Here is a 22068-nt window from a genome sequence, read left to right as displayed (position 1 = left end):
TGCTAGACCAGATCCTCAGGGGTCACTCATGCCAAGTCCTGCTGCCGCTTTCCCAGCTGATGTTTTGGGCTAAGAGTCTTCATAAATATGAACACTCAGGCAGTGACACAGCTGCCCTTTGCCTACAGATCCTATGGCTTCTGAGTTCCATTGGAAATCTTTTAAAGTTTGGAATATAAATTCTTGGCTACTTTGTGTCTAAATCTAGCCTCTCATCCTGATTTATGTACTTATTTAAGTCTTCCTTTTCTTCTTTCTTTCTTTCTTTCTTTCTTTCTTTCTTTCTTTCTTTCTTTCTTTCTTTCTTTCCTTCCTCCCTTCCTCCCTTCCTCCCTCCCTCCCTCCCTTCCTCCCTTCCTCCCTTCCTTTTTTTTAAGAGTCTCAAGTTCCCTGGCTAGCCTGGAATTCTGTAGATGAGGCAGGCTTGAATTCAGAGAACTGCCTGTCTCTCTCAAGTGCTGGGATTACAGGCACGTGCCAATAATCTTGAAAGTAACTTTGTAGTTTTAGAATTGATATTTTTTTTTCTTAATTTTATTTATTTATGTATTTTTTTAGGTCTGAGTGCTCTGTCTGCATGTCCCCACATGCCAGAAGAGTTTATCAGATCCCATGGTGAGCTACCATGTGGTTGCTGGGAATTGAACTCAGGACCTCTAGAAGAGTAGCCAGTGCTCTTAACCACTGAGCCATCCCTTCAGCCCTAGAATTGATACCAAATTCTAATAGAGTTCATTCATTCCCTGCTTTTTCTATGATTTGATTTAGAGTTTTTTGTTTTTGTTTTTGTTGTTGTTTTTTATTTGACAAGCTTTTTCTGTGTAGCCCTGTCTGTCCTGGAACTCTCTCTCTCTGTGGACCAAACTGGCCTTGAACTCAGAGATCTGCCTGCCTCTGCCTCTCAAGTGCTGGCATTAAAGATGTGCACCACCAATGCCTAGCTTCAAATTTTTTTTTAAGACTTAATTATTTTATTTTGTATGTGGGGATGTTTCACCTGCATGCACGTCTATGCAACACATGTATGTCTAGTGCCTTTAGAGGTCAGAAGAAGGCAAAGAATCTCCTGGAACTGGAGTTAAGGATGGTTGTGAGCCACCATGTGGTGCTGGGACTTGAACTTGGTCTTATGCAAGAGCATGAAGTACTCTGGTTTTTTGTTTGTTTTTAGAGACAGGGTTTCCCTGTGTAGCCCTGGCCATCTTGGACCAGTCTGGCCTTAAACTCAGAGATTCCCCTGCCTCTGCCTCCTGAGTGCTCCTGGTGTGTCTGAGCCATTGCTTTAGCCTCCCCCCCCCACCCCTTTTTTTTAAACAAATTTTTGTAGCCTTGGTTGGACTCACTCTGTAGTCCAGACTGGTCTCAAACTCACAGAGATCTGCCTGCTTCTGCCTAAGAGTAGTTGTTGGTAGCATCTTTTTTTGTTGTCTCTGTAGGAGCTGGGATTATAGGTTACAGGTGTGAGCTACTGCTCTGGACTCGCCAATTATGACAGGAGATAGAAACTGGTCAGGTAGGGAAGGAACCCCAAAGTAGCAGTTCCATTCCCTGCTGGAGGCCAGAAAGGGCACACAATCCTGGCTCCTGTTTTCTCCTGCACATCTGCCTAGAGCTGTAGATGATTGTGACTGAACTGGAAAGAGTTCATCTGGACTGATGATGACCAGTTCGTCCCCTGTCCCATTCTCCCCCATGCCCACTTCTGCCATAAATTCTTTAAAATGCTCCCAGACTAGGTGCTTCAGTGGTACCCTATATCCTGGGACCACTCCTGCTATATAGGAGCTCTGCTCGCTCCTGCTCTCCTTTCATCCTTCTTAACCCCCCATCCCCTCCCATGAATCTATACTAAATTTCTCTCTGAAACTCACCCTCAGGGACTGAAGAGATGGCTCAGCAGTTAAGAAGTTTCTGCTCTTGTGGAGGACCTGAGCTTGGTTCACAGATCCCAGGCAGCTCTGACATCTATAACTCCAATTTTGCTGATCTAGCACCCCTTTCTGGCCTCCCTTGGTGCCAGACATGCACACAGTGCACTTAAATATATTCAGGCAAAATACTCATAACACATAAAAATAAATAAATCTAAAAAAAGAAACCTCACCTTCTCTATCTGAGAATTTAATTGTTTGAATTTTTTAAAATATTTATTTTATGTATACGATGACTTGTCTTCATGCACACCACAAGAGGGAATCAGATCCCATTACAGACAGTTATGAGCCACCATGTGGTTTCTGAGAATTGAACTCAGGACCTCTGGAAGAGCAGCCAGTGCTCTTAACCACTGAGCTGTTTCTCTAATTTCCTAATTGTTTGAATTTTTAAGACAATCTGAAAACTGCTGTCTCGAGGTGGCTTGGTGGTTGCCAGGTTTCTTGGGATACCAATCCCTGGAGTCAAGCTGAGATCTGAGAAGGCTGTGAAATGACTCTCAAAAGACACTCCAATATTCCTGTATCATTAGCAATTTTTTTTCTAAAGGCACCACTGTCTCATGTAACCAGGCTAGCCTTGAATTTACTGTGTAGCTGTGGATACCCTTGAACTCTGGGTCCTCCTGCTTCTCTGTGAGTGCTGTTATTACAGGCACGCATCCTCTGCCTGCTTGCCTGCCTTTCTTTCCTTTCCTTTCCCTCCCTTCCCTTCCCTTTCCCTTTCCCTTTCCTCTTCTCTTTCCTCTTTCCTTTCTTCTTCTCTTCCCTTTCCTCTTCCCTTTCTTCTTCCCTTTCCTCTTCCCTTTCCTTTCCTTTCCTCTCCTCTTCCCTTTCCTTTCCTCTTCCCTTCCCCTTTTCCCTTTCCCCCTTCCTCCCCCTCCCCCTTCACAGGGAACTACCTGGCTCTGCCTCCTAAGTGCTGGGATTAAAGGCATGCGCCACCAACACCTGGCTAGTGTTTTTTCTTACTGATTATCTTTGCTGTTCATAACTACAGTATTCATGCTAGTTAAGAAAATTTAATTCTTAATTTAAGAAAGAAATTAAAGTCATAAATTTAGTCAGAGCCAGGCATGCTTGCATACTCCTAAAATCCCAGCAGTCTAGAAGCTGATGCAGGAGAATTGTGAGTTCAAGGTCAAACTGGATTCTATATGGATTTCTAGGCTAGACTCAATGTAATGACACTGTTTGAAAAAGTTTTCTTCAGGTGGAAATAAATAGGATTTAGTATTCTGTCACATGATTTAGTGATGGTGATGTTCATTTACCCATTCTTTTAGTAGATCACAAAAATATCATATATTTTTTATAAAAAAGACATTGAGTTTCTAGAAATTTATAATCTGTATATGTAAAGAAATGGGTTAGAATATAAAGGTAAAAGTTTCACAGCAAGACAGGATTGCCTTTGTCTTAAATTACCATTTGGCAGAAAGGAGTTTTCTTATTAGGAGCCAAATGTGGTTCATGCCTGGAATGCTAATGCTTGGGAGGTGGAAGCAGGAGGAGTTCTGTGAGTTCCAGGCCAGCCTGGGCAACAGTGAGACTCTGTCTCAAAAGAATAAATATAACAAGGGCTGGCGAGGTGGTCCAGTGGGAAAAGGCACTTGCCACCAAGCCTGTTGGACCCGAGTTTGATGGTGGGAGGAGAGAACCCGTTTCTGTGCGTCCTGCTCCATAGTCAAAGAGATAGAGGAGGGATTCTATGAGCAAGTGCATCAGGATCATGATGGGGAAACCTGCAGAGATGATCAAGCTAAACTAGTGGGAACTCATGCAAGTTGGATCAATGGCTGTGGAGCCTGCATGGGACTGGACTAGGCCCTCTGCATGGCAAGATAGTCATGTAGCTTGATCTGCTTGTGGGGGTCCCCCTGGCGGTAGGATCAGAATCCATCCCTGGTGCATGAGGGGGCTTTTTGGAGCCCACTACCTATGATGGGACACCTCGTGCAGCCTTGAGGCAGGGGGAAGGGCTTGGACTTGCCTCTGCTGGATGTGCCTCCCCATGGAGGCCTTACCTTGTGGGGGTGGGGAGTGGAGGGTAGGTTGCGGGGGAGGCTGGGGAGGCAGGATGAGGGAAGAGGGGGATCTTTGATTGGTATGTAAAATGAATGAAAAATTTTTCTTAATTAAAAAAGAAAAAAGCCGGGCTGTGGTGGCTCACGCCTTTAATTCTAGCACTCGGGAGGCAGAGGCAGGCGGATCTCTGTGAGTTCGAGGCCAGCCTGGTCTCCAAAGCAAGTTCCAGGAAAGGCACAAAGCTACACAGAGAAACTCTGTCTTGAAAAACCAATAAATAGATAAATAAATATAAATAAATAAAAACACCTGAAGTGGAACATGTTAGATCATTTATTGGTCTATAAAATCTTCAACAGTCCTGAATTCCTATTTTTTTTTTTTTTTCTTTTTAGGAAGCATTTATTCGAAGCATTTTGTCAAAGCCTTTCAAGGTCCCCATTCCAAACTATCAAGGTAAAATGGAGACTTTATTAATTTTCTTTTCTTTTTCTTTTTTTAAGTTTATTTTGTGTTTTATTTGAGACAGGGTCTCACAGTGTAATCCTGGGTGGCCTGGAACTTGCTTTATAGACTAGGCAAACTGGCTTTGAACTTACAGAGGTCTTCCTGCCTCTGCCTCCTAAGTACGTGTGCTACTATGCCTGGTAGTTTATTTTATTTTTAATCGTGTGTGTGTGTGTGTGTGTGTGTGTGTGTGTGTGTGTGTGTGTGTGTGTGTTCATCTGGCCTCCCGAGGAGGTCAGAGGCATTGGATCTTGCATGTGTTGTGTGGCGTGCCTGACATGGATGCTGGAATCACACCCAGACTCTTTGGAAGAGCGATGCATGTTCTTAATTGCTTAGACATCTCCAGCATCTGTTTGTTTTGATGTAGGCTTTTGTTATATAATCCAGATTGGCCTCAGTCACAGCAATTTTCCTGCCTCCGGATCCTAAATGATGGGATTGTAAATGTGCAGCACCATGCCTGGCACGTCTTTTCAGTTTTTAGTCATTTGTGTCAGTGTGCCTGAATAGATCGAAGACTTATATGCCAACCTGGGAATTAAAGATGTCAGTCCATGGGTGGATGTGTTTGACATGATCCTCTGAGGCCTGTGTGAAGGCTATCTGGCCGGCATTTAGCAGGGACTGCCAAGACTAATTGTCTTTCATCTTCTTGGTGGGGCATGTCTGCTCAAAAGCTTTTGGTGTGCCCGGTAGCTAATGATGCTGCCTTCATTTAGTTCAAGCATGTTCAGTGTCAGTTCCTTTATAAGGCTGACTGTGGAGGAGGTTTAATTTCCACAGTTTTCCTTCGTCTTGTTTAGGACATTGCATTCATTGTGCCTGACCTGGGACTAGGGAAAGAAGCAGCCAGATTTCAAGTCCTCACATATGAAAGGCCTCTGTTGAGTTTTAGACCTTGCTACAGTTGATTTGAGATGAACTTGATAAGCCCTCCAGAAGTTTGTAGTTGAATGGGAGAAATAAAATAGGAAAAAATGCTTCAGGGCTGAAGAGATAATGGTCCAATAGATTCACAAATGGTTTGAAGGAGTTCTGGGAAAGAAGTCATGGGTATTCAGAAAGGTTCCATGAAGGATGGGCATTTAAGTTGGGCTTGCTGGAGTGCCTGATTATAGAGGGTCAGCTCACAGGTTGACTGCTGATTTCTAGGTCCTCTGGGCTCTCGAGCATTGGGCCTGAAAAGAGCTGGAGTTCGTCGTGCCCTCCATGACCCTCTGGAGGAAGGTGCCTTGGTTCTGTATGAGCCTCCCCCACTAAGTGTCCATGACCAGCTGAAGCTTGACAAGTATGCACATTGATATTTTTTGAGTAGTGCTAGTCCACTATACGTGTCCGTGCCTGGAGAATGGAGGGTGTTTGGTGTGACCCTACCCCCCCTGGAATTGTCATAGGTTGCCAGAGCTGTCATGACAGCGGCACTGTATCCAGAGCAAGTGGTTGGGAAGGAGACTGGGAGAGTGTGGTTGTGTTCAGGTTGTGGAGGTTCCTCACTGCCTTCTGCCATGCTCATTTGGAGGGGCAAGTGATGAGGTGAAGACAGGAGTCTCACCCTTTCTGAGTTTCCTGAGTCCTAAAGCAGGGCCTCACTCTGGTTTATTCCCTGGGGGAGAAGGTGTAAAACCTTCTGGGTCTGCAGGATACCACTTCCTGAGGGTTGACCCTGCCTGAGTCTGAGCAACATTTATTTTTTTTCTGCCATGTTTTCTCAGGGAAAAACTCCCTGTCCACGTGGTTGTTGATCCGATTCTCAGTAAGGTGTTGCGGCCTCATCAGAGAGAGGTAAATGAGGGTCGGGGGACGGATGTGTGGCTAGGGGCTAAGGAGGGGTCAGAGTGGACTGACTGGTGCTCTTCCTCAGGGAGTGAAGTTCCTCTGGGAATGTGTCACCGGTTGTCGGATCCCGGGAAGCCACGGCTGCATCATGGCTGACGAGATGGGCCTGGGAAAGACACTACAGTGCATCACGTTGATGTGGACACTCTTACGCCAGAGCCCAGAGTGCAAGCCGGAAATTGAAAAGGCAGTGGTAGTGTCACCTTCCAGCTTGGTGAAGAACTGGTACAATGAGGTTGGAAAATGGCTTGGAGGGAGGATCCAACCTCTGGCCATTGACGGGGGCTCTAAGGACGAAATCGACCGGAAACTGGGTATGAAGCTCTAACAGATGAGGCTGTACCCTTCCCCCAGGTTTTCTACTTTGTGTGTTCGCTTGTGGCCAGTGTGGATGGCAGTGTGGGGACAAGTGGGAAAATTGCCACTGAAAACCAGCACAGTTCTTTGTAGGCTATGTCACACAGCTGTCAGACTGTTTTTCTTTAAGATCTTCTGGCTTGTTCTCTGACACCTTCCTGTTGTAGAGGGATTCATGAACCAGCGTGGAGCCCGAGTGCCTTCCCCCATCCTCATCATTTCCTATGAGACTTTCCGCCTTCATGTCGGAGTCCTTCAAAAAGGAAGTGTTGGACTGGTCATCTGTGATGAGGTACTGAGCACTCTGTGGTCTGGGTGGTAGAAGATCGGGATGTCAGTCTTCAGAGCATTACTATCCCAGGACTATACTAGTCACTGGGGAATTGGAAGGACAGAGAATGTCACACTGGAGGGGACAAGTGAGCGGGAGAGCCTATGACAGCAGTTTGCCAAAAGAGGGATGAAACAGTGCAAAAGCTGGGGGGAGCTGAGCATGGTGGCACACACTTCAAGTCCAGCACTCAGGAGACAGACGGGTGGAGCTCTGAGCTTGTGGCTGGGTCTGCTGTAGTGAGTTCTAGGCCAGCCAGGCTGGTGAGACCCTTATCTCAAACAAACAAACAAACAACTCTGAGGAGAGTTTAGGTACCGGGGCCAATTGGTATTTTCCCCCCTAAATAGTAATTTTAGACCAAAGAAGGACTTTGAAGATTGGGAAGGGTTTAGATGTGTAGTGAGACATGGCACAGTGTTTAAGGGAACAGGTTTTTTTGTTTTTTGGTGGTTTTTTTTTTTTCCTGTGTAGTTTTGGTGCCTGTCCTGGAACTCACTCTGTAGCCCAGGCTGGCCTTGAACTCACAGAGATCCACCTGGCTCTGCCTTCCGAGTGCTGGGATTAAAGGCGTGCGCCACTGCCGCCCGGCAGGAACAGGTTTTATAGATACCTTTATTCAGGTCCTGGCTCTGCCACCTAACAGTAGTATGACCTTATACTTAAGTTACTTAACCATGTGACTGTCTGTTTCTGCATCTGGAAAATAGAGTGATCATACATACCTCCCTCATAGGATTATTGTGGGGACTCAGTCAGTTGATTGGGGAGCTCTTATCCCAGTGTTTGGTATCTCCTAAGCCTTGGTAAAGATGGCTTTTAGTCTAGGTTAGTAATGTTTAAATGATTAGAAGCACAGAGGTAAGAAAGTCTGGTGTGTTATAGGTATGGTGGCAAAAGCCTATAATTCTAGAAACTCAAGGGCTGAGGAAGAGGGTCAGGAGTTCATGCCGAGGACTAGAGAGACGGCTCAGCAACTGAGCCTGCTTACTGATTGGCTTGGTGTAAGAGCGGCCCCCACAGGCTCATCTATTTGAATGCTTAGTCAGCAGGGAGTGGAACTGTTTGAAAGGATTAAGAAGGATTAGGAGGTGTGACCATGTTGGAGGAAGTGTGTCCCTGGGGTGGACTTTGATGTTTCAAAAGCCCACGCCAGTCTTTCTCTCTGCCTACAGATCAGAATGTAGCTCTCAGCTACTCCTCCAGTGCTTCCATGTTGATAATGAACTTAACCCTTTGAAACTGTAAACAAGATGCTAGTAAATACTTGATTTTATAAGAGTTAATTTGGAGAGATGGCTTAGCAGTTAAGAGCACTGGCTGCTTTTCCCCGAGGACCCGGGTTCAATTCCTAGCACCCACATGGCAGCTCACAACTGCATGTAATTACAGTTCCAGAGGATCTGACACCCTCCCCTCATACAGACATACATGCAGGCAAAACACCAGTGCATATAAGAAAAAATAAATATTAAAAAAAAGTGTTAATTTGGTCATGATGTCTTTTCACAGCAATAGAACAGTGACTAAGACATTGATGGATCTTAAAGATGTTATGGGTTTGGTTCTCAACACTCACATGAGGTGGCTCCCAACTACACATGTAATTCCAGTTCTACAGTATCTAACTCTTTTTGACTTCTTCAGGCACCTTCACACACGTACAGATGAACTCATGCAGACACACATACACATTAATGAAAAACATATTTAATAAATTTTAGGGGCTGGAGAGATGTCTCAGCAGTTAAGAGCACTGGCTGCTCTTCCAGAAGACTTGGGTTCAGTTCCCAGCATCCACACGGCAGCCCTGCAACTACAGTTCCAGGGTATCCGATACTCTCATATGGACATATATTCAGGCAAAACACCAATGCACATAAAATAAAGATTTAAAAAAAAAAATAGCCAGGCAGTGGTGGTGCATGCCTATAATCCCAGCACTTAGGAGGCAGAGGCAGGCAGATGTCTGTGAGTTTGAGGCTATCCTGATCTACAAAGCAGGTTCCAGGACAGCCAGAGCTGTTACACAGAGAAAGCTGTCTCAAAAAAAAAAAAAAAAAAAAAAAGTTCATGTCAGCATAGGCTACAAAGAGAAGACTGTTTAAAAAACAAAGCAAAGTAAAGCCTTAGTGTGGGGGTTTTGTTTTTACATTTGTGTGTATGCTTGAGTACATGTATGTATACCGTGTGTGCAGGAGACTGTGGAGGTTAGATGTTATCAGATTCCCTTGAACTGTTAAGGGCTGTTGTGAGCTGTATGTGGGTGCTGGGTAAAGCACCTGAATCCTCCGAAAGATCAGTATGCACTCCTAACTGCTGAGTCATCTCTCCAGTTCCTGTCCCATCCTGTCCCATACCCCGCAAGACAGATTTTCGTAGGTTAACTGTGAAATTCTTGTTAGTACATATGCATGGTGGTAGAGATGCTAGAAAGTAGTGAGGTTGGTGAGTTCTCACTGTAAAAAAAATTTGTGGCTACCCTGAGACTGCTCTACCATGTTTTCATTTCTTGGAAAGCGTAAGATCACTTGGCATATCTGGGGCTATTGTGGAGAATAGTTGAGAGATGGTCCTGTGTGTTAAGTGGTTACCATGCTCTAACTTTAGATTAGCTGGTATCCTAGAGAGCTCAGAGAGGTAGGTCTTTGGTCTTACTGCTCTGATTGCACCTGATCTGGTGTGATTTCTGGAGCTAAGCAGGGTTGTGCCTGATTAGTACTTGGATGGGAGATTGCCTGGGAATACTGAGTGCTATAGGTAGAGAAGGAGACAGACAGGCAGACAGACAGAGAGATTGGGGGTGGGAGAAGAGTGTATGGGTTTAGGGAGGAAACAGATAAAAAGCTACTTTTGGAGACCATGCTTGCTGGTTGTAAGCTATTTGCCAACTGGCCTTTTATCTTTATGAAAAGTCTGTTATTGATGATCTGGTGAGTTTCCTGATAACCCTGATGGGCAGTGCCTCCTAATACAGGTGAGGTACACATAGCAGGCTAAGATAGAGTATGTGCGACTGTCTTGTGCTCAGGGCCTGGGATCTATTTTATCACCATGTAGGGTGACTGTTCAGAGCCTGGTCTTAGTCAAGGGGTTGTATTAGAGAAAGCAAGCTGAAGCCCTTGTTCTCTGGGAACATTTAGATTTATTTAATTTTCCATAGATAGGATCTCATTATAAACCAGGTTGGCATAGAACTGTGTAGCCTAGGCTAGACTCATACTTGGCAGTCCTGTTGCCTTGGCCTCCTGAATGCTGGAGTTGTAAGCATGGGCCACCATACCTAGCTCAGAAGCTGTTTTTTAAAAAAATTGATGGTAATGATAGGAGCTGTCTGGAGCCTCAGTGACTGGTCCAGTAGAGACTCAAGTGCTCATTTAGATTTCATCCAAGTGTCTGTTATGTGCCAGATCCATAGGATTCTGTGAGGCCTTTTCTCCAGGGAGCTTCAGTTTAAAAGAACCCAATCGTTGATGCCCATTAAAAGTTAAAATTTTGCCGGGCGGTGGTGGCGCACGCCTTTAATCCCAGCACTCGGGAGGCAGAGCCAGGCGGATCTCTGTGAGTTCGAGGCCAGCCTGGGCTACCAAGTGAGCTCCAGGAAAGGCGCAAAGCTACACAGAGAAACCCTGTCTCGAAAAACCAAAAAAAAAAAAAAAAAAAAAAAAAAAAAAAAAAAAAGTTAAAATTTTATATTTAATTCTGTCATAGATGAACCTTAATTTATCTTACATTCAACTAATACTAACTGATCAGTACTTTGTGCATGACTGTATTCTTTGCACTGAAAGTATTGTAAAGAGCAAATATGTGGATCTATTTTAAGAAGTTCATGTTTAGTTGAGATACAGCTCTGTGGCTTTGGAATTGACAGTCCTGGCTTTCAGTTATGGCTCTGCTAATTGTGTAGCATGATTTTTGGGTGACTGTTTCCTTCTCTGAACTTCAGTTTCTTCATTTCTAAAATGAATATAATGTTCATTTGTTGTATGGATTATGTGGGAGTTAGGGAAGTCTTTGTTTAATACCATCATCAAAGGCAGACTGAATAGAACAAGTCTAGTTGTTCATTCTTTCACTGGTGGGAGAGTGGTTTTTAATTTTTGGTGGCTTTCCCAGCATGGAAATGAGAGGAAGCTGTACTTAGAAAGGCTGTGGTGGTGCACACGCCTTTAATCCCAGCACTTGGGAGGCAGAGGCAGGTAGATCTCTGTGAGTTCAAGACCAGCCTGGTCTACAAATAGAGTTCCAGGACAGCCAGAGCAGTTAATACAGAGAAACCCCATCTCAAAAAACAAAAAGAAACAAAAAACAACAACAACAAAAGAAAGGCCGTTTGCTTGGTCTCAGCTTTGTGGCTCTTAGGAAAAGAGTCCTTTTCTATCTTCTTGAAAGTAAATGGCTTCAAGAGACGTTAGGGATGGCTGCAGAGAGGATAGGGTAGGGAAGAACTGTGAAGGGAAGCTCTTTGGATATAGCAGCATCATGGCTCAAACAAGACCTCGAGGCACTTGGCTCTGAAAGCTCTGTGTTGGTTGGACTGGCAGGGAGGAGGAGGAGGACTCCTGAGAGCATGGGTCTGTATCATGGCCACGTGGACTGTGAAAGATGGCTGAGTAGGAAGGTTCTGGAAGTTTGGAAATGGAAAAATTGGAGGGAACAAAGGGAATCTGTAGATGTAACCAACCGTCTTAGTAAATAAGAAACACAGAAACAATGTAAAAGAGAAAGCCAAGAAGTCAGAGCTCAGAGCTAAAATCTCACCCTTCTTCCTGCTGTCCCAGCTTCGCGAAAAGAGACCTACTTCCTGTCGGTTCGTTTTTTTATAGTATGTTGTTCTGCCTTCTCATTGGTTGTAAACCCAAACACATGACTGCCTCGTCACTGTCTGAATGTACAGCCCCCTAGGTCTTAAAGGCATATGTCTCCAATGCTGACTGTATCCCTGAACACACAGAGATCTTATGGGATTAAAGGCGTGTGCCACCACCACCACACTCTTGCTATGGCTCTAATAACTCTGACCCTGAACACACAGATATCTATGGGATTAAAGGCGTGTGCCACCACCGTCACACTCTTGCTATGGCTCTAATAGCTCTGACCCCCAGACAACTTTATTTATTAACATACAATCAAAATAATATTTCAGTACAATTAGATTACCACCACAGGAATCCTTGCCTTTTGGGCATTGGTCTACCTTGTGAGCCTAATACTTTTCTCCAAGCCAATGGCAAAGAATCTTATGCTGGCCTACCTAGTTCTTGCAACCTTAGGACCTGTTATGTTTGTGACTCTTTTCTATCTGCAGACTTTTATCATTTAAGAATATTAAATCATCCTAAGTGAGAATTAATTATCTTGCAGGGACACAGACTTAAAAACTCCGAGAATCAGACTTACCAGGCCCTGGACAGCTTGAATACCAGCCGGCGGGTGCTCATCTCCGGGACCCCCATCCAAAATGACTTGCTTGAATATTTCAGCTTGGTGCACTTCGTTAATTCAGGCATTTTGGGTAAGGAGCCCTGCCTGCTTTGTCCTTAGAGTGTAACTCCATCTGAGGAGAGCAAGGTTACATTGCCGATTAGGTGTGGATCAGTAGACACTCTTGTTAGAAGACTTCTCTTGGCATAGGGTAGCCAAGCCATAGCCAAGCTGATGCCTGTAATCTTAGTACCTGGGAGATGGAGACAGGAGGATTAGGAGTTCAAAACCATTTTCGGCTACATAGGGAGTTTGAAGTCAGTCTGAGCTCAAAAGAGAAAAAGGGGTGGTGAGGCGAAACTGTAGGCTGGCTTTGACTGCGGAACAGCTCAGAAAGACCCACTTGGGTTATTTGTCTTCTGCAGAGGCCGTGTGAGCTATGTAGGTGATGGAACACCTATCAGCTGGAGCTGGAAATAGCCCTGTGCATTAAAATTATGTGTGATCCATGTTAATGTGGTATGAGCATGTGGTGCTGTGGATAGGTGTCTTTGCTCTCTACCTTAGTTTTTAAAAATTTCATAGGATTTTTAAAAAGGATTTTACACTGTATTTTTCAAGATTTTTATGTATATGACTGTTTTGTCTGCATGCATGTATATATACCACCATGTGTATGCATGGTGCTCTTGGCATCAGATCTCCTGGAATTGGAGGGGTACAGATGGTTGTTAGTTACCATGTGGGTTCTGGGAACTGACCCAGGGTCCTTTGCAAGAGGAGCAAGTGCTCTTAACTGCTGAGGTACCTCTCTGCCCATTATACTTAGTATTCATTCATTCATTCATTCATTCATTCATTCATTCATTCGAGACAGGGTTTCTTTGTGTTACCCTGGATGTCCTGGTACTCACTCTTTAGACCAGGCTGGCCTCGAATTCACAGAAATCTGCCTGCCTCTGCCTCCAGAGTGCTGGGATTGAAGGTATGTGATACCACTGCTTTCAATACAAATATAAAATACTTAGTACTTTTAATTATGTATATGTGTGTGGGGGGCATACATTAGTGCAGTTCCCCATGTGTTTCAGAAGAGAGGGTTAGACCCCCTGCAGCTGGAGTTATAGTCAGTTATGACTTACATGCCTTACATGGGTGCTCGAACCGAATTTGGGTCCTGCAAGAATGGTATGTGCTCTTAAACCCTGAGCCATCTCTCCAGTATGAGATGGGTGTGTATGTGCATGCCAGAACAGTTCTCAACCATGCTAGTCCTAGGAACTGAACTCAGGTTGTCAGGTCTGGAGCAAGTGCCTTACTTGCTGAGCCAGCCCTCTTGCCCGTCACCTTAGTTTTTGAACCAGTGGCCTCCAGGGATCTGCTGGTCCTCCAGCTTCCCCGTTGCTCTAGTGCTCAGAAAAATGTCCTTAGACAGAATATACTGACTGGCCAGCAAAGCTGTTGCAATAGAACATTTCTGGAACCATTAGTAGTTCAGTTACTGCCACGCCAAGCTGTAATAACTACTACACCCCACTGTAATTACTGTCTTCTTTAACCCAGGCATCATAGAGTAGTGGTGCGTGTGTGTAATCATGTTTGTGTGTTCATGTGTGCTTTCCAGAGGTGGATTTCAGGTAAATTTCTCAATTGCTCTCCAGTTTTCTTTCTTTCTTTCTTTTTTTTTTTTTTTTTTTTTTTTTTTGAGACAGGGTTTCTTTGTGTAGCCCTGGCTGTCCTGGAACTCTCTGTAGGCTGGTCTCAAACTCAGAGATCTGTCTGCCTCTACCTCTACCTCCTGTTTGGATTAAAGACATGCACCACTATTCCCTGCCCAAAACAACTATTTTTGTTTTTTGTGGGTTTTAATTAATTAGTGTTTTTTTTGTTGTTGTTGTTGTTGTTTTGTTTTGTTTTTGAGACAGCCCAGCACAACTGCTAATCTAGAAATCAGTAAACTAGCCAGCTGGCGGCGGTGGTGCACACCTTTAATCCCAGCACTTGGGAGGCAGAGCCAGGCAGATCTCTGTGAGTTCTAGGCCAGCCTGGTCTACAGATCGAGATCCAGGACAGGCACCAAGACTACACAGAGAAACTCTTGTCTCGGAAAAAAAAAAAAAAAAAAAGAACAAGACAGAAAAAAAAAAAAAAAAAAGCTTATAGACTGGCAGTTGTGTAACATGGCTGGTAGCTTTTTTAAAAAAACTAGTTTTACTTTGTTTATATGTGCTTTGCCTGCATATGTATGTCTATATATCACATGTGTGCCTATTTTCCAAGAAACCAGTAGAGGGCGTGAGATCTCTTGGGGTTAGAGTTAAGGATAGTTATGAGTCACCTTGTGAGTGTTGAGAGGCGATCCTGGGGTTCTGTGGAAGGGAGGCCACAGTTCGTTCTTTCTTTTTTTGTTTTCACATTTTTACAGGGGCAACAGGGAAGGGGACCTCTTCTATCATCAGAAGTATTTGCAGGTTCTTCAGACATTCCAGGCTTTGGCTCTGAGGGTCCTGTGGGTGGCTGGGCACATTGGGTATGTTCCCATGATCTTGAACAGGTACTGAGTAGTTGTAGGGTGTGGCCTGGTTGATTAGGTCAGCATATTTGGTGTAGGGGTGAGGCCCCAGACAGAGAAGGACACCACCAGCACCAGCTCCTTCATCAGGCATTCTTTTTTTTTTTTTGGTTTTTCGAGACAGGGTTTCTCTGTGTAGCTTTGCGCCTTTCCTGGAACTCACTTGGTAGCCCAGGCTGGCCTCGAACTCACAAAGATCCGCCTGCCTCTGCCTCCCGAGTGCTGGGATTAAAGGCGTGCGCCACCACCGCCCGGCATCATCAGGCATTCTTGAAGGTGGAGAGTCTCCTGGCCATCTTGGTCATCAGTGGCCAATGTCCTTAACTACCGAGCCCTCTCTTTGTCCTCCATACCCCCAGCATCTTTTATCTTATGTTTATTTTTTCGAGACAAGGTCTTACTGTGTGGCCATGGTTGATCTAGAGTCTCCTATGTTTACTAGGATGGCTTCAAAATAAACAGAGATCTACCTGCCTCTGCTGGGATTAAAGCTGTGTACCATCATGCCCAACCTATTTATTTTTTAAATTTATTGTATGTGTGTATGAGAGAGAATATCAAGGTCAAAGGATGATTTTGGGGATTGATTCTTGCCTTCTACTTGGTTATGGCAGGGTCTTGCTTGTTTCTGCTGCTGTGCCCTCAAGCTCCAGGAGATTCTCTGCCTCCCAGCTCACCATAGCAGTGCTGGATTACAGATGTGTGCCATTGCATCTAGATTTTTTCATGGGTTCTGGGGATGGAATTTGGGTTGTCAGGCTTGTGCTGCTAGCGCTTTTACCCACTGAGCCATATCCTCAGCCTGTGGCTTTATCTTAGAGTTGGAACTTTAGTCCATTTACAATTACCGTAAGGTTTCCTATTAGGGCATTACCATCGAGCTATATTTAGACACTCAACTCTTCACTGCTTTGCTGTCTGATTCATTAAATAAAAATTGCTTGTATTTTGTTCAGCTTTGTTCTCCCCAAGGAGGGTGATTGGTGGTAAGGTGGTTTGTCATTATTAGTAGCAAGAAAAATCATTCTACCCTTACATGCTTATTATTCAATTCTCTCCTGAGTTTAGGAACTGCCCAGGAGTTCAAGAAGCATTTTGAGTTGCCAATTTTGAAGAGTCGGGATGCAGCTGCCAGTGAGGTAGACAGGCAGCTAGGGGAGGAACGTCTGCGGGAGCTCATCAGTATTGTGAATAGGTAATAGCCTCAACTCTGGACATCCAAATGATTGAGACTTTCCGAGCTATTTGGGAACTGCCCAGATCTGTGGGCTTGGTCTGTCTGGAGCCTTTAAGGGCTGGTGTTTGAGGGAAGGAGTGGGGTCTGTGGCATGAGTTGGCACTGAATTGTAGCTGGGGTTTTCCTGCCTGGCCCACAGTCAGGACAAATCTTTGTAACCCGCCAGTCCCACAGCCGCTCAGACCCATCCAAGTAAGCACAGAGACTTATATTTCTTACAAACTGTATGGCCGTGGCAGGCCTCTTGCTAACTGTTCTCATAGCTTAAATTAATCCATTTCCACAAATTTATACCCTGCCACACGGCTTGTGGCTCGTGGCTTACCGGCATCTTTTCATGCTGCTTGTCAGGGTGACGGCTGGCAGTGACTCCTTCTGTCTTTCTGTTGTTGTTTTTTTTTTTTCCTTTCTGTTAGTCCCGCCTATACTTTTTGCCTAGCCACTGGCCAATCAGTATTTTATTTATTGACCAATCAGAGCAACATATTTGTCATACAAAACATCCCACAGTACTGAATAAATAACAAAGTCTTATAGGATAAGTTCCACTTTTGGGGAGCCCTGTGGCCTGGTTTTGTTCTTATCAACCTGCTGAAGAAGCTCTTCTGTGGTGCAGTTAGCTTTCCTGAACAAGACATATCCTTGTTAGTACTTCAGAACCTTCTTGACAGTTGCTTTTAGCCTAAAGCTAGTTCTGTGGAGAGCTGAAGAATCTCTGTGTGGTCCGAGCCCAAGAGAGCCTTTTTCTTTCAATGGGTTTCAAATGATCCAGGGGCAAGCACATTCTGGACCCCTGTTGTTGGTATGGGCCCTTGATGGATTACATTATGAATGTCCTGCTCCTCCCAACTGCTTGGCTACATCTTTGTACTAATTTTTTTTTTTTTTTTTTTCCCGAGACAAGGTTTCTCTGTGTAGCTTTGGAGCCTATCCTAGAACTCGCTCTGTAGACCAGGCTGGCCTTGAACTCACAGAGATCCGCCTGGCTCTGCCTCCCGAGTGCTGGGATTAAAGGCATGTGCCACCACTACCCGGCTCTTCCTACCAATTTTTGATGGCAGAGTTACTTTGTCCCATGAAGCTGCTGGGTTTTTTTTTTTTTTTTCTTTTTCTTTCTTTCTCTAATTTTGAGATAGTATCTCATGTATCCCAGGCCACCTACCAGATGCTGGGATTCAGGCATGTGCTATCATGCCTGACTAGGTAAGTACTCAGAAGATGCCTCTCTATTCTTCCTGGTCTGACCAGGAGATAAGGGTTTAATGACTCCAGGGGTCATGTGACAGCTGGTACCTGTGCAAATGCAGATAGAATCCTCCCAATAAAGACTTACAGTTTAGGGACTGGTGAGTTGGCTTAGTGGTTAAGAACACGTTTTTTCTTTTTCTTTTTTTTTTTTAAGTTGATTGGTTAATTTATTTTCATGTGCATTGGTATTTTTGCCATGGGTGTCTGGTCCCCTGAAACTGGCGTTACAGACAGTTGTGAGCTGCCAGGTGGGTGCTGGGAATTGAACCTTGGTCCTCTGGAAGAGCAGCCAGGATTCTTAACAGCTGAGCCATCTCTCCAGCCCCTGCACACATGTTGTTCTTGCAGAGGATTCCCAACACGTACATGGTGGCGTCCATAACTCCAGTTCTAGGGGATCTGGTGCCCTCTTCTGACCTCAGAGGGCACTAGTATAAACACGGTACATAGATATACATACAAGGAGAACACTCATATATGTAAAATTAAAAAAAAAAAGTCCCAAAGTTTGTGACCCACTTTTCCTGACAGCTGCGGGGTGAATGCAAGACCTTAGCTTTCTTTTAAAGACCAGCCAACAAGCTGGAAGGAAGAAAAGGAGTTGTCAGTCTAAGCAAGGCAATTTTGAAGGTCTTTGTTCCCACGATTAAGATCCTGAAAGAAACAAACAAGTAAACCTCATATTTGGAATGATGAGTCTATGATATGTGTCATAGAAATGATAGTTCTGACATACTATAAAATAGAGTGAGTCTTGGTCCTTTAGGTAATAGCTTTTATCCTAGTATATAGCACATCAGTTTCACCAGCCTCTTGCTTTTTCTCATTTTCCCTAGGTGCCTGATACGGAGAACATCAGATATCCTCTCTAAATATCTGCCAGTGAAGATTGAGCAGGTGGTTTGTTGCAGGTACTGAAATTAGCTAACAGGCATGCAGGGAGTGGGTAAAAGCTTAGCTTCCCAAGCATGGCTGAATTTCAAGATGCTCTTACGGTAGCAGTGTGTGTGGTCCAGGTTCTTCTGGTGAGTCACCTGCCTTTATATTTTCAGGCTGACACCCCTTCAAACTGAGTTATATAAGAGATTTCTGAGACAGGCTAAGCCTGAAGAAGAATTGCGTGAAGGCAAGATGAGTGTGTCTTCCCTGTCTTCTATCACCTCTTTAAAGAAGCTATGTAACCGTGAGTGTGCCCATGCCCATGCCCAGTATCTTCTGTGTGAGTGAACAAGGGAGAGGAAGGTCCTGTGGATAGGCTGGTGACCTTCTCTAGAGACCTCATGGAGGCCGCATGTGGTCTAACTCTCCATAAGACATGACTTCTGCCTTGTGGACTTTTTGTGAGCTATACCTTTACTTTGGAAACTACATTGTCTTCTGCCCAGTCCATCTTTGGTGCTTGAAATGTGGTTTACTATGTATGTGAATGCTGGTATGTATACATCCTTTTGTACAACATTAGGCAGGAGGAAAAGTAGCAAACAGTGCCTCTCATGTTGATTCCTTTTTTGTTGGGAGAATACAGTAGTGAGTGATAACTGTCCATCTAGGCTTCCAGATTGTACTGGCTACACCCTATGGGAACTTGGGAGGGTGGACCCCAAGAGTCTAGTTGTAAGTGAGGGCTTACCTTAGGTGCCAGATATCCAAAGGCTGAGCACAGAAGTGGAAGCTTAGAAAAGCAAGTTACTAGCATTTTGGTATAGTTTTGATTTTTTTCAGACCCAGCTCTAATCTATGACAAGTGTGTGGCAGAGGAGGATGGGTTTGAGGGCACTGTGGACATCTTCCCACCTGGTTACACCTCTAAAGCTGTAGAGCCACAGCTGTCAGGTGAGTCCTCCCCATCAGTAGATGCTCTCCTTGGAGGAACCATAGGAGGATAGGAAACTGTCTCTGTCCTGAAGCTATTCTGTCTGAAAGCAGGATATCAAGTGTAACAGTCCTGGGCCATTGGGAAGACTAACTGTGAGGACTGATAGTAGTCACTCTTCCCAGGTAAAATGTTGGTCCTGGATTACATTCTGGCCATGACTAGAAGCCGCAGCAGTGACAAAGTTGTGCTGGTGTCTAATTATACTCAGACGTTGGATCTCTTTGAAAAACTGTGCCGAGCTCGAAGGTAGGGAAGAGTCTAACCAGGTTAGCAAAGGGATGTGTCTCCCTCACTGGTACTCTAGGACGACTGGTTTTTTTCTGATTATTCAATGTTTATCAAGATGTGGCTTTATGAATGACTTTCCTGAGACGTTCTCTTCCCTAATGACTGATGGCACCAGCTCCAGCTCTACACAAGCTTATATCCTGGTCCCTCAAGTATTCCCACAGATCATAATCCCTGCCCTTCTCATTGGGAGGCCTCAGACTATGCATGCATGAGCAGTCTCAAGATGGTAAACTAGTCTTATTGGTAGCCATAGCTTTAAGGAATTCATCCTTCTTGGGTCTTGATCTTTGGATATCCCTCCAGGTACTTGTATGTTCGCCTGGACGGCACAATGTCCATTAAGAAGCGAGCCAAGGTTGTAGAGCGCTTCAATAGTCCATCGGTAAGTACACCAATGCATAGGAATTACGTGTTGACAGAGAAGCTGTAAAGGAGCTCTGTTTTATTGTTTTACTTTTGTTTTTGTGTTCTGGTGGGTGTGATAAGATGAAGCTGATCAATGATGACTGGCTTAGAACCTGACTTTATGGGTTGGGAAACTGAATAGTAGGCATACCAACTTGTCCTCAGTGTGGGTATCAAAGAGTGGGAGACATGTCTGCTGAGCTGAGAAGGATCCTAGCTCACGTTTCAAGTGTGTGCACCCTACCCCCTCCTTTCTTGTTTTTTTCCTTCCCAGAGTCCTGATTTTGTCTTCATGCTGAGCAGCAAAGCTGGGGGCTGTGGTCTTAATCTCATTGGTGCTAACCGGCTGGTCATGTTTGATCCTGACTGGAACCCAGCCAATGATGAACAAGCTATGGCCCGAGTCTGGCGTGATGGTCAAAAGAAGACCTGCTATATTTACAGACTGCTATCTGTAAGGATGGTGATGGTGGTCAGAGTTGAGACCATCTTAACTATTTCTCAGTGTCTCTTTTTAGCCCTTCTGCCTCGATCTGACCACATTGTGTACTTAACCCTGAGTCCTTTATTCTTCTGTTCTCCCTCATCCCTCCTCTTTGCTCTCCACCTATTTCCTCCAGATGCTCTTCAGATGCCTACTCAATACATACTTTTCATAGGGCATTATTTTCTTTCATACTGTGTCAATTTGCTTTAAAATCTTCTCATGCTCCATGTCCTAGAGGGCTAAGAAGTGGTAAATAATGTTAATTATCCACTGCGTATCATGCAGATTGTTGTCTACATCTCTAGCTTACTGATGTTTTTGGACACAAGTCTTCATTTCTTTCCCAAATCTAGTAGCTATCCAGTGAGTACCATGCTTGACTTCATCTCTAATGATCTCAGTTCCTCATCTAATTTTTCTTAAGGCTATATAGTATGTTACTCATTTGTTTTCAAAGCTTTAATAGAGATCATCTTACTCTTTCATCCTTTCTTTCTAGTTTTTTTTTTTGGGGGGGGGGGTTGAGACAATGCTTCTCTGTGTAGCCCTGGCTATCCTAGAACTTGCTCTTAGACCAGGCTGGCCTTGAACTCAAGAGATCCACCTGCTTCTGCCCCTGAGTGCTGAGATTGATTAAAGGCATGCACCACCACCACCCAGCTCTTTCTAACTTTCTTATACTCACATACTTTGCCCAAGAAATCTTCCTGTCTCAGCCTCCTGAGCAACTGAACGTCTTTGTTTTTATAACTCCATATGTCCAACTTTCATTTCACTCTTGGCTTGAAATCCTTTTTTTTTTTCTTTTTCTTTTTTTTTTTTTTTTTTGAGTTAGCTACTTTCAAGATTTTCTGAACTCCTCTACCATTCTCTTTATGGAACCCTGAGTATCATGCACAGACTTCTGTCATTGTACTAATTTGTTCGTAAGTCTGTCTGTCAAAGTGTTCAGTGACCTAAAGGATAGGGATATTTCATTCTTCCTTGCATCCTATTACTAGTGTGTGACCTGAAAAAATACTCAAATGGTATTGAATAAATCAGAGTTGGGCCTGGTGTGAAGGAAGCTTTGTTATAGATAACCTGTTTTTACCCTAAATGGATTTAGCCCTATCCCTGACACCCTCCATTGGTGCAGAAAATAGCCTGGATGGGCAAAGAAGCACAATTCTTGACCCTAGAAGAACTAGGAAAATGGATCTCAGCTGAGACCGATATTAGCTCAGGATATGCACTTTTCATTCATTGCCCCTTTCCAGGTGGCTTTAATCCCTGGGTTTTTCTGCTCCCTTAGTATCTACAGGGATGACTGAACCCTGTTTCATCCTTCTAGGCTGGAACCATTGAGGAGAAGATCTTTCAGCGGCAGAGCCACAAGAAGGCACTGAGCAGTTGTGTGGTTGATGAGGAGCAGGATGTAGAGAGACATTTCTCGCTTGGTGAGCTGAAAGAGCTGTTCACCCTGGATGAAGCCAGCCTCAGTGACACACATGACAGGTAGGTGGAGTGCCTTTGTCATCTCTCTG

At 44.4% G+C, this 22068-nt stretch overlaps 1 protein-coding gene across 1 annotated transcript in view; it reads left to right on the top strand.

The window, feature by feature from the left end:
- The window catches only part of Rad54l (RAD54 like), a 35193-nt gene that overhangs the window by 12639 nt on the left and 486 nt on the right, over positions 1-22068 (top strand). Inside the window, exons 4-17 of the mRNA XM_042271636.2 lie at positions 4358-4418; positions 5625-5760; positions 6185-6254; positions 6334-6622; positions 6833-6957; positions 12367-12517; positions 16067-16193; positions 18320-18394; positions 18536-18666; positions 19206-19316; positions 19482-19605; positions 19954-20032; positions 20330-20509; positions 21876-22039. Of these exons, the coding sequence (XP_042127570.1) occupies positions 4358-4418; positions 5625-5760; positions 6185-6254; positions 6334-6622; positions 6833-6957; positions 12367-12517; positions 16067-16193; positions 18320-18394; positions 18536-18666; positions 19206-19316; positions 19482-19605; positions 19954-20032; positions 20330-20509; positions 21876-22039 (1823 nt within the window). The remainder of the gene's footprint in view (positions 1-4357; positions 4419-5624; positions 5761-6184; positions 6255-6333; positions 6623-6832; positions 6958-12366; positions 12518-16066; positions 16194-18319; positions 18395-18535; positions 18667-19205; positions 19317-19481; positions 19606-19953; positions 20033-20329; positions 20510-21875; positions 22040-22068) is intronic.

The sequence above is a fragment of the Peromyscus maniculatus genome, chromosome 2 (assembly GCF_049852395.1).
Source record: "Peromyscus maniculatus bairdii isolate BWxNUB_F1_BW_parent chromosome 2, HU_Pman_BW_mat_3.1, whole genome shotgun sequence".
In the NCBI taxonomy this organism is placed as follows: domain Eukaryota; kingdom Metazoa; phylum Chordata; class Mammalia; order Rodentia; family Cricetidae; genus Peromyscus; species Peromyscus maniculatus.
The sequence above is the reverse complement of the archived record's forward strand: the minus strand, read 5'-3'. Positions and strand labels throughout refer to the sequence as shown.